Source organism: Kogia breviceps, chromosome 19 (genome assembly GCF_026419965.1).
Source record: "Kogia breviceps isolate mKogBre1 chromosome 19, mKogBre1 haplotype 1, whole genome shotgun sequence".
Lineage (NCBI taxonomy): Eukaryota > Metazoa > Chordata > Mammalia > Artiodactyla > Physeteridae > Kogia > Kogia breviceps.
In genome coordinates, this window is record NC_081328.1 from 21,868,651 (window position 1) to 21,883,892 (window position 15,242).

The 15,242-nt window shown below is 33.1% G+C and overlaps 1 protein-coding gene across 6 annotated transcripts in view; it reads left to right on the forward strand.

Moving 5' to 3' along the window:
* The window catches only part of BCAS3 (BCAS3 microtubule associated cell migration factor), a 564,511-nt gene that overhangs the window by 150,327 nt on the left and 398,942 nt on the right, over window positions 1–15,242 (forward strand). For all 6 annotated transcript variants that reach the window (XM_059047562.2, XM_059047561.2, XM_067021771.1 and 3 more), the window contains exon 12: window positions 7,612–7,782. In XM_059047562.2, coding sequence (XP_058903545.1) covers window positions 7,612–7,782 — 171 coding nt within the window. The remainder of the gene's footprint in view (window positions 1–7,611; window positions 7,783–15,242) is intronic.

Consider the following 15,242-nt stretch of genomic DNA (forward strand, 5'->3'; position numbering starts at 1 on the left):
TAGCAGAATAAAGGAGAAAATGATAAAAATTATCTCAATATATGCCCCAAAAGCGTTTGATAAAATCGAACATATATGCATTGATAAAACATTTTAGCAAATAGTGATAGTTTCTGGTTCTCTAGAATTCAGTTTTTCTCAAATTGCCAAACTATTTAAACATAGTAAACATGGTCTGTTTCTGATCATTTCAATATCTGGCTCCCTTTTAGTTGTGTTTTTGTTGTTTAATGTTAGTTCTCATTTATGATGTCTTGACTCCTTGTTTGATAGAATTTTAAAAAAAGATTTGTAGAAACAAATTTGAGTTTGAGATGATACCAGAGTTCTGTGACACTCTAGGCTTGGATCATCTTAATTCAATTTCACAGATTGAGATTACTTAAATTATTTAAATAAAGGTCACCTGAAATAGCTGTAAGATCCTGATTACTACAGGTTCACTCTTATTTCTATTGTATGTCCCTTTATGTTTCAACCCAAAGCATGCAGGGAAAGTAGACCCCCTTGAACATGACTACCTAGTTCCACAAGTCTATCAAAAGCACTACTCAGTCTCTTGGAAGCCACCTCTAGAATCATCCAGTGCATTTAGGCCTAAATGCCAGCTCACATGTCTGGATTTTCTTGTTCTCTTGGATTTGGACCTAGTAACTCATCACTATTTTGTTAAATATTCAGTAACTTCAAGCAGAATTAAAGAAAAATAACCCCCCCGGTTTTTCTACTTGTTTTCATTGGTAGGATTGATCTGATTTACCTAGCCTGTCATTATTGAAAATAGAAAATAAAATGTCTTCTTATTATTTCTTACTATTTTAATAATTTCTAGGTAATATGATATATTACCATGAGATATATAACATGGAGAATATTTAAAAAGCCATGTAGTATGTGCTCCTTAAGAGAATACTACACTTCTTCTGACAGAGTAATCCTTAATATTTTTCTCTGACGACTGCTTCTTATGTGGCTTCATATAGGTAAACCACTTTGTTATATAGAAGGATTAATTATTAAATTTGAAATTCTTTTTTATGTCTCACATTACAATTGTAAGTATAAATTATATTAATTGTATATGTGCTTGGATCTCCTTCAAGGAAGTACTCGTTTTTGCCCACCCCCTGGATTTTCAAATAGCACTTAAAATTCATCTTTCCAAATAATTTGGCTTTCCTTATAAAGAATATAATAATGAAAAATTCTCTGAGGTCGTGTTGAAGGAAGAAGTTTAATATTGAAATTGTTCAAATTGGATTATTTTGAAACATTTATTAAAACACTCCCAAACTCATTCTACTAGGCCACCATCACCCTGATACCAAAACCAGAAAAAGATACTACAAAAAAAATTACAGACCAATATCACTGATGAATATAGATGCAAAAATCCTCAACAAACTACTAGCAAACAGAATCCAACAACACATTAAAAGGATCATACACCATGGTCAAGTGGGATTTATCCCAGGGATGCAAGGATTCTTCAATATATGCAAATCAATCAGTGTGATACACCATATTAACAAATTGAAGAATAAAAGCCATATGATCATCTCAATAGATGCAGAAAAAGCTTTTGACAAAGTTCAACACCTGTTTATGATAAAAACTCTCCAGAAAGTGGGCACAGAGGGAACCTACCTCAACATAATAAAGGCCATATATGACAAACCCACAGCAAACATCATTCTCAATGGTGAAAAACTGAAAGCATTTCCTCTAAGATCAGGAACAAGACAAAGATGTCCACTCTTGCCACTGTTATTCAACATAGTTTTGGAAGTCCTAGCCATGGCAATTAGAGAAGAAAAAGAAATAAAAGGACTACAAATTGGAAAAGAAGAAGTAAAACTGTCACTGTTTGCAGATGACATGATACTATACATAGAGAATCCTAAAGATGCCGCCAGAAAACTACTAGAGCTAATCAATGAATTTGGTAAAGTTGCAGGATACAGAATTAATGCACAGAGATCTCTTGCATTCCTATACACTGACAACGAAAGATCAGAAAGAGAAATTAAGGAGACAATCCCATTCACCATTGCAACAAAGAGAATAAAATACCTAGGAACAAACCTACCTAAGGAGGTAAAAGACCTGTACTCAGAAAACTATAAGACACTGGTGAAAGAAATCAAAGATGATACAAACAGATGGAGAGATATACCATGTTCTTGGATTGGAAGAATCAATATTGTGAAAATGACTGTTCTACCCAAAGCAATCTTTGGAGTCAGTACAATCCCTATCAAATTACCAATGGCATTTTTTACAGAACTAGAACAAAAAATCTTAAAATTTGTATGGAGACACAAAAGACCCTGAATAAATAGCCAAAGCAATTTTGAGGGAAAAAAACGGAGCTGGAGGAATCAGACTCCCTGACTTCAGACTATACTACAAAGCCACAGTAAGCAAGACAATATGGTACTGGCATAAAAACATAAATACAGATCGATGGAACAGGATAGAAAGCCCAGAGATCAACCCACGCATGTATGGTCACCTTATCTTCAGTAAAGGAGGCAAGGATATACAATAGAGAAAAGACAGCTTCTTCAATAAGTGGTGCTGGGAAATCTGGACAGCTACATGTAAAAGAATGAAATTAGAATACTTCCTAACACCATACACACAAAAAAACCTCCAAATGGATTAAAGACCTAAATGTAAGACCAGACACTATAAAACTCTTAGAGGAAAACATAGGAAGAACACTCTTTGACATAAATCACAGCAAGATCTTTTCTGACTCACCTCCTCGGGTAATGGAAATAAAAACAAAAATAAACAATGGAAATGGACAAATAGACCTAACGAAACTTAAATGTTTTTGCACAGCAAAGGAAACTATAAACAATATGAAAAAACAACCCTCAGAATGTGAGAAAATATTTGCAACTGAATCAGTGGACAAAGGATTAATCTCTAAAATATGTAAACAGCTCATGCAGCTCAATATTAAAAAAACAAACAACACAATCAAAAAATGGGCAGAAGACCTAAATAGACATTTCTCCAAAGAACACGTACAGATGGCCAAGAGGCACTTGAAAAGCTGCTCAATATCACTAATTAGAGAAATGCAAATTAAAACTACAATGAGGTATTACCTCTCACCAGTTAGAATGGGCATCATCAGAAAATCTACAAACAACAAATGCTGGAGAGGGTGTGGAAAAAAAGGGAACCCTCTTGCACTGTTGGTGGGAATGTAAATTGATACAGCCACTATGGAGAACAGTATGGAGGTTTCTTAAAAAACTAAAAATAGAATTACTATATGACCCAGCAATCCCACTACTGGGCATATACCCAGAGAAAACCATAATTCAAAAAGACACATGCACCCCAATGTACATTGCAGCACTATTTACAATAGCCAGGTCATGGAAGCGACCTAAGTGTCCATCGACAGATGAATAGATAAAGAAGATGTTGTACATATATACAATGGAATATTACTCAGCCATAAAAAGGAACGAAATTGGGTCATTTTTAGAGATGTGGATGGATCTAGAGACTGTCATACAGAGTGAAGTAAGTCAGAAAGAGGAAAAAAAATATCGTATATTAACGCATATATGTGGAATCTAGAAAAATGGTACAAATGAACCAGTTTGCAAGGCAGAAATAGAGACACAGATGTAGAGAAAAAATGGATGGACACCAAGTGGGGATAGTGGGGTGAGGAGGTGGTGGTGTGAATTGGGAGATTGGGATTGACATGTATACACTAATATGCATAAAATAGATAACTAATAAGAACCAGCTGTATTAAAAAAATAAAGTTAAAAAAAATGAAAGAAACACTTGTATTGAAAAAGAAAAAAAGACTGGATGGGGCCACCTACCCTTCACCTGGGCCTATGCAAGGGTCTGCTCCATGACCTTTTGAACGTGCAGAGACCTGTAGCTTCGTTATGCCTGTACATTTTTTCCCAATCATTTCCCCCCACGCTTCCCACACTCCCCACACCTCAGACCGCCCTGCTTCTTTATTCTTTATCACATAAATACCCTGAGCCCCTTGCCTTCAGGGAGGTACATTTGAGATTTGTTCTCCTGTCTTCTTGCTTGGCTATATTGTGAAGAAAACTTCTCTTTGCTACAAACCTCGATGTCTCAGCTTTTTGGCTTGCTGTGTGTTGGGCAAGATGAACCTGGTTTGGTAACATATGTGTATAATTGTTTATGATTGTCAGTTTATTAGTCTCTCCCACTAGATTGTGAATTCCTTGAGGTCGGGGACTATATTTTGTTCATTTCTGTAAACTCAATATGTAGCAGTCAATAAATGAATTCAGTAATGGAATAAATGAAATAATGAATTTGGAAAAATGCTACACTTGCTTTGACAGAGTAATCATTAATATTGTTCTCTCTCTGATGACAGCTTCTCATGTGGCTTCATGTAGGTTAACCACTTTGTTATATAGAAGGATTAATTATTAAATTTTTAATTCTCTTATGTCTTACATTACAATTATAAGTATAAATTATATTAATTGTATATGTGTTTGGATCTCCTTAGAGGAAATAATCTTTTTTTTTCCCTGGATTTTCAAATAACACTTAAAATTCATCTTTCCAAATAATTCAGCTTTCCTTATAAAGAATATAATAGTGAAAAGTTCTCTGAGGTCGTGTTGGAGGAAGAAGTTTAATATTGAAATTGTTCAAATTGGATTATTTTGAAATATTTATTAAATCTTGGTCCATATATTCTCGTTACCTTATAACTGTTCTATTTGATTTTTCCTTTTAATGTATTTTAACCCCAGCGTTGTAAATTGATTTAATAAAAATGCCTCTGTTTTCTCCTGTTATCTGATAACTTCTTAATGACAACTAACAGCTTTTGTGAAAGCAGCACCATTAGTCCTAATGGATAGGGAGGACAACTGATATGGCCTGAGAAAGGTTAAAGATGACTAGTGACCCTTTGGCAAATCTGTCTGCAACAGAACAGAATAAGAACCGTGCTCATTTGAATTTTTGGTCACAGTAGATTATCTGACACATTCGTTACAGTCTTATGTTCAGCACTTTACAGTACAGATTAGTTATGTGAATATTCTTGTAATATTCTTCAGATTGTGAGGACACTAGTGCTTGCTGATATGACTCTAACATGGAAACAGATTTCTCCTAGGGGCAAAGGACTTTACTAATGTAGAAAGCTTCCAGCACCCCTCTCACATCCTGCATTAGACCTTATTTTGAAAGTTAATGAGCTATGATAGATAGTACCCTCATGTTACTTACTATACAGAGTAAAGATTTGATGACTGTAAAATTTTGGGTTTAATTTTTTGTCCACTGATAAGAAGACCCAACCAATAGTCCTAAGTTTTTTGTTTATTTTTTTTTGGTGAGAAGCATCATTAACTCTTTCTGTAATATTAGCCTTTAACTCTGAAATATACTACTCTTTTTCCCCTCTTTCTGGAGTTTTTTTCCTCGTTCTCTTGTATTAACTTTTTCCTTTATCTTGTGGTTTGCTTTGGTACATTACTTCCACTTTCTGTGTGCTCCAGTTCTTTTAGTTTTATTCCTTTTCATTGGTATAAGAGCATGAAATAATAAGCTCAGGGGCAAACGGGGAGGATAAACAATTAAAGACTTTAAACCTGAAAGGCATTCCTTTGATAAAGGGATAGCTCCGTTTAAGTGGGAGCATCTCCATTAGCATTAATGGAGTAAGTACATCAGCTGAAGCATCTCAGAGGTTAATCAGGCTTCCTGGCCTGCTTTTGACATCAATATACTCTGGCGCCTGGTTTTGTTGGGCCTTCAGAGGCTTTCTTGACAACACTCTAACAGAGTTTGTATAAGTCATTTCTTGTGAATTATTGAAACAAATGTTTGGCTGCTAATTGAGGAGCACTAATGTGTTTTATAATCACTGCAGTTTGAGTTTTTAGCACTAAACAAAACAGTTACAATTGATTTGTGGCTTTTTCTTGGTTTCAGTCAGCTGTAAGTTATATCATTTTGCTTGAATTCAGCAAATGGCTTTGCTGGTTATTTTATTTAAGTATTTATTAGGATATACTATTACGGTTTTCATTTTTCCTTCCCAGTATGCATTTGTGTTGTGAATTCATGAAGTGTGTGAGATCACAGGTAGTAACAGGAATAGATTACAAGGCAATACTGGATAGTGGTTTGGAGATAGTCCTAGTTTTGCGTTCTGGCTTTGTCATTGGCTGGCTGTTTGAGCTGCCATTTTCTTTAACTTATGTAGCCTCAATTTTCTCTTCCATAGAGTAGAGGTGTTTGAGGAGATCTATCCAGATCATTTTTGTTAAAGAGCCTTAACCATTTCTGAGTTCATAATCAAGTTTCCGTGGAACATAGCTACAGTAAAATAATACATATATTATGTATGTTTCCTTTTTTTAAGTTCCATCTGGTTGTTGTTTTAAATTACATTTAGGCCTTTATAAACAACCTTTTTTGCCTACCATTTATAAATTAATCTTTGAATGCTGTATATAAAATATACATTTTAAAATTTAACTATAGCATATGCCAGAATATAGGTCCATAATTATTTTAAAAAGAGCAAGTCACAGTATTGAAGATTAATATGAAGTATTTTAATAAAATCTTTTCCTCACAGTATGAGGATATGTGTCTATTGTATCATACATAATTTCTGATATGTCCATGTAATCTAGACAGCTTATTTTGGCTCTGATGATTAGATATGTTAATGTGTTTATGAATCACATAATTTTCTCTTTGTTTTCACTTTTTCCCCTTTTGGACAAAAAGAAAAAACCCCATTACTTAACGTGATTGTTTGTTAATGGTTATGAGAATAATCAGATGAGATTCACATGAAAGAAAACATGCACATGAGTTAGTTTCATCTCTTTGTTTTGAATGAAATGGAGCTAAAATGTAATTCTGAAACGTCTTAAGTTGTCTTTAATTGAAATAATGTATTAGGAGCATTAAATTGTTTGCTATTATCAAAGAGAAAAGAACCTTCTTGGTTAATTTTATATGACATTTCATTCATCTAGTAAAAGTATCTTAGATGGAGACTGTATTTTCTACATGACAAATCTTGATGTACAATATTATATAAAATCATATTATAGATTTAATTTGGAGTCAAAGTTGTTTTCACATGTGGATTCTACCAGTATCTCAGTCTTTTTCCTGCTAAAAAGTTGACTCAATATTAGATTTATACTGTTTAAAAAATAGAACATCACATAGTTGCTACTTCCTAATATTTCACATATTTTAAGTTACACGCATTGAGGAGAGGGGAAAAATAAATATTGTTAATAAAAGTATAATTGTATCCTCATGTGAAACAAACTCTTTAATTATTTACCTATAGCTTTATTCTCACCATGCTGGCTTTGGGGAATCTACTGATACCATTCACTCAATCTAATATCAATTTTCTAACTAAAATTTAAGATTGTATAAAAATCAGACTGAATTTCTGTGACAGTGCACTGCTACATGTAAGCTTGTTAGAGAATAAAGAATTTAATGTGAATTAACAAAACATGTATTTCTATTTAGAATCCAAATACTGATGTGAAGTCATACATTTTACCTTTCATTGTATAGACATTAAAAACTGGCCTGACAATGGTTGGGAAGGTGGTGACTCAGCTGACAGGCACGCTGCCTTCAGGTGTGACAGAAGATGATGTTGCCATCCATAGTAATTCAAGGCGGAGTCCTCTGGTCCCAGGCATCATCACAGTAATCGACACTGAGACAGTTGGAGAGGGCCAGGTAAGAACATGTGATGCATGTAATGTTCATTTTGTGCAGAGGATGGAGTGACTAAGAATATCATTTGGGATCAAGATCATACAAAATGTATTTGGAGATAGGTTATTTGGAATTATAGAAAATTAAGGTTATCTCAGGTTAGAATTTTGTTCTTTTCAAAAAATGATGAGTAATTATTGTATAACACAGGGAATATAGCCAATATTTTATAAAAACTATAAATGGTGTAGACCCTTTTAAAAAATGATGAGTGGGCTTCCCTGGTGGCGCAGTGGTTGAGAGTCCGCCTGCCGATGCAGGAGACACGGGTTCGTGCCCTGGTCCGGGAAGATCCCACATGCAGCGGAGCAACTAAGTCCGTGAGCCATGGCCGCTGGGCCTGCGCGTCCGGAGCCTGTGCTCCGCAACGGGAGAGGCCACAACAGTGAGAGGCCCGCATACCGCAAAAAAAAAAAAAAAAAAAAAAAAAAAAAAATGATGAGTAACATGTTAAAACCTATTATTTCAGACATTGTTAATGTATCAGACCTGAAGGTAAAATTGAGGTTCTATAGAATTCTCTTGCTATCTCTTCATCAGGACATTTGTTCCATAAATAAATAATTATATATCTCTTTTATATTCTTTAGTACTGTTTCTCTTTTTTTAATGACACTTGTTATAACTTAGACTAATTATGACCAATTATGATGGTAATAAATGACAATAATATTAATAAATTTTATTACAAATTTTATTACAGATACTTCCTTATAAATATGAAAAAATAGAAAAAAATCTCAAAGAGTATATTAGAATATATAAATGGTAATAACTTATTATAAGATCTTATATCTTCACATAAAACAGATTTTTACAGCCTATGTTCAGAAACATTTAGGAGTGATTATAAACATGGAGAAATACATTATGCTTATGTAAGTCTTGCTAGAAAGAAACCAGTTGGGTTTTGTTTTTCTCCCTCATGCATTCATAGACAGTATTTTCTTTGGAATCATAGTCATGAATTTTAAAATACATTTCTGAAAGGAAGGTAATTTTCATGGTTTGTGATCCTTGCTGTAAATATACAATGTAAACCTGATTACTAGAATGAGATAGGAGTAGAGCAAGATTTGGAAACAGAAATTATTTTAATTTTATGTAGAATTTATATTTAATTCCATTTTCAGAACATAATTATGTGAGCCATTAAAATATTAACCCTAAATATTGCATGTTCTTTTGAGAAAATCTGCTTCCAGTATATGTGGTTCTACATCTTGATGAAAGATTACATTTGGCTGGTACTCATATACTAATTCCTATAGTAAGATCAAGTGGCATTTCAAAAAAATATGGAATGTGCTGCAATTAAAACACCCCAAAAAATCTTTGAATTTCTGGGTTATTGAATCTGGCTATTATATTTTACTTAAAATCTGAATAATATAATTCTCTGCCTTTCCCATCTTAACTTTGTGGTTAATCAGATATGTTACAGACTTGTATTCCTGTTTAAAACTCCTTTTAATGAATTGCTAGCAAACTTTTCAGTTGACTGTAATGACTGTTTTTTTTTAAGTTGTGTTAATTAGCTCAAGTTGATAGACACATACAGATGTTCTTTTTTTAAATTGGAATTAAATATATAAACCCTTAGTGTTTTATGAGTGTTAAAGTAAAAAATATTTTCTTTTGTCCTTTGATTCTTAATTAATTAACCTCCAAGGCCACCCACATTTACTAAGTAGTAACAACCCTCCTCAACACTGTCTAGTTTGGTGAGTGGATTTAAATCTGTTAAGCATCTAGCATTTGTTGACAGACTGATTTGTGGTAATTTAAAAGTTGAAAATGTTATCTCTTATTATTTTTGATGAAATAGAGCTATAACTCATTAATTTATGTAATGAGTAAAAAGAAAAATTTAATTTATACGAAAAGCATAGCATTAGGTCTTGTGTTTTCACATGTGGTTTGTTTGGGGTTTTTTTCCCCTAGTTCTTTGTTAACTTTTTATAACTTTAAATTGGAATTCTCACATTTGGAATATGGAAGTGAACAGTAGATTGTACAAAAGTTCATTTTTCTGTGATAAGTGCATTGTTAACCCTGGAAACAAGTATAGGTGTCATTAGGAAATAAGAATCATAGAAATGTTAGCTTTTAAAAGTTAAAAAAGTGAAAGTGTTACTCAACCTGAAAAGTTTTATCTTTTCTATTACTTGTTGGGGGCATAATCCCTTTTCATTCCTACTTATAACATATTCTGCAATTTTGATTGATTTAAAAATTCTATTAAAAGATAGGAAATAGTAAGTTGCTATGTGCTTTTTTAAGGGATTATAAATATTTTTTAAGCAATAAGATTTCCTCAATATAATACTGTCTTCTTTTATTAATGTGAATCTTTTTTTTGTCAGGAGGACATTTTTGTCTCTGATAAATAGTTCAGTTGAAGTACAAAGCTGTTTTTAGGTTATGCTGGATTGAATTAGAAAGACTGCAGTGGTTAATGTCATGGATTTATCACTTTTAGCCCTTTCCCACTGATGTTTGACCTTAGCTGTAGTGTTTCTTCTTGTCCCTATACATATCAGGAACTAAAGCTGACATTATGTGCACTTTTGCTGTTTAAATCCATTGAGCCTTTAATCAAGATATTTTCATGTTTACAGGGATAGTGTATAAAATTTGATTCACCATCTTTCTGATGCTGAATTGATTAATTTGATTTGATGGTGACAGGATCACTATATGGTACCTACATTAAAGGGGAATGTATTTGCTTGACTTTGTCCATTTTTGTCTGTGTTACTTTCATGTTTTATTTAAAAGCATTTTGTGGCTAGGATAAGTTAAGTGGTATAATTTGCCTTTATAAATTTATATAATTTCAGTTAACAAGATGGCAATGTCTCTAATCAAAGAAAAACGCTCCAGAATGATAACATAAACTAGAGCTATTTCTTGCCCTGAGTGCAAATGCAAGTGTTATTCATAGTAATTTGATGGTTCCTGTGGTGTTTGTCTATCTTTTTGTTCATATGATAAAGCCTTATCCACCTTGTATCCACCTTGTTTTGCTTTGTTTTAATAAACTCAAGTTGTTGCTACATATACTTGGGGATTTAGCCTGTTTAGTTAAGTAGTGAGTAAAAATTATATGTCTCAGGACAACTGTATTGGGATATTGCTGGTATTGATTTGATATTGATATTTTAGGCAAGATGATGATGCAGTGGAGAGAATCTGTACAAAAGTAACTGGTTGTTATATTTGTGAGGTTCATAAAGAGAAGATTCAAAGAATCCTATATAGTGGCATGAGGTTTTGGTATTCACCAAGATTAATGAGACTTTTTGCTGGATTGCTTCTGTATTAGTACCATCAAGTAGAGTACTCAATGCTAATTGTATTGGAAAGAGAGGTATAGGGTTATAATATATGAAAGGAAAGGGAATCATAAGATTGAGTTAAAATAGAAAAATAGGCAAAGGACAGAATATTTCAGTGAAAAAATAAAATACTTACAAATGGTGTAAAATCTTGAGACTTGACTTGTTATAAGAGAAAGACAAAACTACCCTAAGATACCACTTGTCACCTATCAGCATGAAAGAAATCAAAAAGCTTGCTGTATACTCTACATTTTTAAATACTCTTTTAAAAGAATGTATTTATTTATTATTTATTTGTCTGTGCCTGGCATGTGGGATCTTTTTAGTTATGGCATTGTGGGATCTTTTTAGTTGTGGCATGTGGGATCTTTTATTAGTTGTGGCATGCGGGATCTTGTTTTAGTTGTGGCACATGGAATCTTTAGTTGCAGCATGTGGGATCTAGTTCCCTGACCAGGGATCAAACCCAGGCCCCCTGCATTGGGAGCATGGAGTCTTAGCCACTGGACCACCGGGACAGTCCCTGCTCTACATGTTTAACTTTTAATTTTGAAATAATTGTAGACTCACAGTAAGTTGCAGAAACTTTCCCCAAACTGTGACATCTTATATAACTGTCGTAAAATATCAAAACCAGGATATTGACATTGGCACTTTACTGTTAACTAGGCTACAGACCATATTCAGCTCTCACCATTTGTTTTACTTGCATTCATTTGTGTGCGTATCCAGAATATTGAAAGAACTCCTATAACTGGATAATAAAAAGATAAATAGCCTAATTTTTAAATGAGTAAAGGATTTGAATAGACATCTTTCCAAATATGATATGCCAGTGGCCAGTTAGCAGAAATGAGAGGCCTGGTACACTGCTGGTGGGAACGTAAAATTGTACAACTGCTTTGGAAAAGAGTTACCATTTGTCTCAGGAATTTTATCTCTGAAGAGATTTGCTCTTAGGAGATATATAACCAAAAGAAATGAGAATATATTTTCATGTAAAAACTTGTACATGAATGTTCGTAGCAGCATTATTTGTAATAGCCAAAAAGTAGGAGCAGCCCAAATGGACATCAACTGATTGATGGTTGGTTAAATAAAATGTGGTATATACATACAGTATAATATTATTTAGCAATAAGAAGAAGTGAAGTAGTGATTCATGCTACAAAATGAATGAACCTTGAAAATCTTATGCTTAGTGGAAGAAGCCAGTTGCAAAAGAACACATATTGTATGAATCTATTTATATGAAATTTCCAGAATAGGGAAATCTCCATAGAAAATAGATTGGTTTCCTAGGGCTTGGAGTTTGGAGGGAATCAGGTGGGGAGTGACTGTTAATGGTTATGAAGTTTCTTTTGGGTGATGAAAGTGTTCTGAATTTGATTGTCATAATGGTTGCACAACTCTGTGTATATACCATATTTCCTAAAGCAATCTATTAGTTATTTAGCAGACTTGGTTTAACACACTTTCCTGGAGACTGCTCCTATAAGCTTCTTTTCTTTTTCTTGTTTTCCTTACCTAACATTTTTGAAAGTCAAATGGAAGAATGGAAAAGAGAGATGAGAGAAATAATTTATAATCCAAGTTTCCCCCCACTTGTGGTAAAATATATATAACATAAAATTTGCCATTCAGCCATTTTAAAATTTACAATTCAGTGATATTAAGTACATTCACAATGTTGTACGACCATTGCCATTATCCATGTCCAGAACATTTCATCATCTGTACCCATTAAACAGTAACTCCCCATCCTCCTGTTCTAACACTCCCTGTTGACCACCATTCTAATTTCTGTCTCCAATAGATTGCCCTTCATTAAAAAGACATACAATACAAACTGTTGAAAAGGATGTGGAGAGATGAAACCTTATACCCTACTGGTGGACATATGAAAGTATCTATACTTTGGAAAACAGTTTTTCCTGTTTCTTAAAAAGTTCAGTATATATTTACCATATGACTGAGCAAATCCACTTCTAGGTATCTCCCCAAGAGAAATAAAAACATGTTTCACAAAAAAGATGTGTGTGCAGATATTCATAACAGCATTATGCATAATAGCAATCAATTGGAAATAATCCAAATTACCAAGAATTGTTTGGTGAACCCACATGTTGTGGTCCCTCCACACAGTGGAACACACGTAAGCAATACAAAGAAATGAATGATACCTGAAACAATATGGTTGAACAAAAAAATTATATATTTAGAAAGAAATGGAAGATAAATCGCATGATTCTATTTATTTGAAATATTTTGAAAAATTTTAGAAAAGGCAAATGAGATTAAATATACACTAGGGATTGTCTAGGACTTGTGGTTGGTATTCTAAAGTCATCATGAAATTTTGGGGGTGTTGCAAGTATTCTAAATCTAGAATGTGGTAATGGTTATACAACTATATAAATTTACTAAGTATTATCCACTTATATGGGGTGATTTGTATGTATGAATTTTGTGGTAATTGGGGAATAACTCCCAGCTATAATGAAGTGAAGAGATAAGCAAATCTTTTCCCCAGAAAATAAGGACATTACTGGACAGAATTGTCATACTGAGTGAAGTAAGTCAGAGAAGGAGAAACATCGTATGATATAGCTTATATGTGGAAGCTAAAAATAAATAATACAGATGAACTTATTTACAAAACAGACACAGACTTGCAGACTTAGAGAACGAACTTATGGTGAACTTATGGTTACCACGGGGGAAGTGTTGGGGGGAGGGATAGTTAGGGAGTTTGGGATTGACCTGTACACACTGCTATATTTAACATGGTTAACCAACAAGGACCTACTGTATAGCACAGGGAACTCTGTTTAATATTATGTAAAAACCTAAATGGGAGAAGAATTTGAAAAATAATAGATACATGTATATGTATAACTGAATCACTTTGCTGTACACCTGAAACTAATACAACATTATTAATCTATATCCAATAGAAAATAAAAAGGTTAAAAAAAAAAAAAAGAGTCTCAGAGACCTTTGGGGCAACATTAAACATATCAACATATATGTAATTGGAAGATTGTTTTAGGGAATAATGATGTTTCTCAGTTGATAATTCCCATGATGATAATAGCACAAAGGAATGGGGAGGAAATGGAGCTATATTGGAGCAAGGAGCTTTAATTTATTGCAATCAAGTGTTGAATTAATGTGTAATCTTGTTGTCTATACAGCACCTTATAGCCTGTACAGTAACCACTTAAGAAATTAATCCAAAGAATTAACAAAAGATTAAAATAGTAAACATTAAAAATAATTGTTTAACACAAAAGGAAGAAGATCAGAGCAACAACAAACACCTGAGACATAAAAATAAATGAAAATGGCAGACCTAAATCCAATTATGTGTCTAATTATATTAACTATAAATGGACTCAAGTTAAAAGACAGTGATTGTCAGACCAGAATCACTTTAGATTCAAAGACATAATTGTTTCAAGTAAAAGGATGGAAGAAATGTACCATGCAAACAATAACCATAATAGAATTGGAATGGCTATATTAAAATCCGATAAAAGACTTTAAGTCAAGAAATATTGCCAGAGGAAAAGAGGGATGTTTCATAATGATAAGAGGGTCAATGTAATAGGTAGATAAAACAATTAATAATGTGTAAACACCTAACAACATAGTGCAGCAAGCATTAAACAAAATCAGATTGAAAGAGAAATTCTAGCTAACATTTACAGCTTGAGATTTAAATACTGTGCTTTCAATAATTGATGGAAAAACTATACAGAAAATTATCAAGAAGACTTGATTAAGACTGTCGACCAACATGACCTAAATCTTCCCCCAAAACCTACAAACGTAAGATTGTTTTCAAGAACATCTGGAACATTTTCCAAGATAGACCATATGATTGGCCATAAAACAAATCTAAAGAATGGAAATCAATAATAGAATGAAATTATGAAATGGAGTCTCAAGGAAATTAGAAAATATTTTGAATGCAATGAACATAGAAATAGAACATATCAGAAATTATAATTGCAGCTATATTATTGAATAATGGGAAAATTACAGCTTTAAATGGTTATAGTAGAAAAGAAA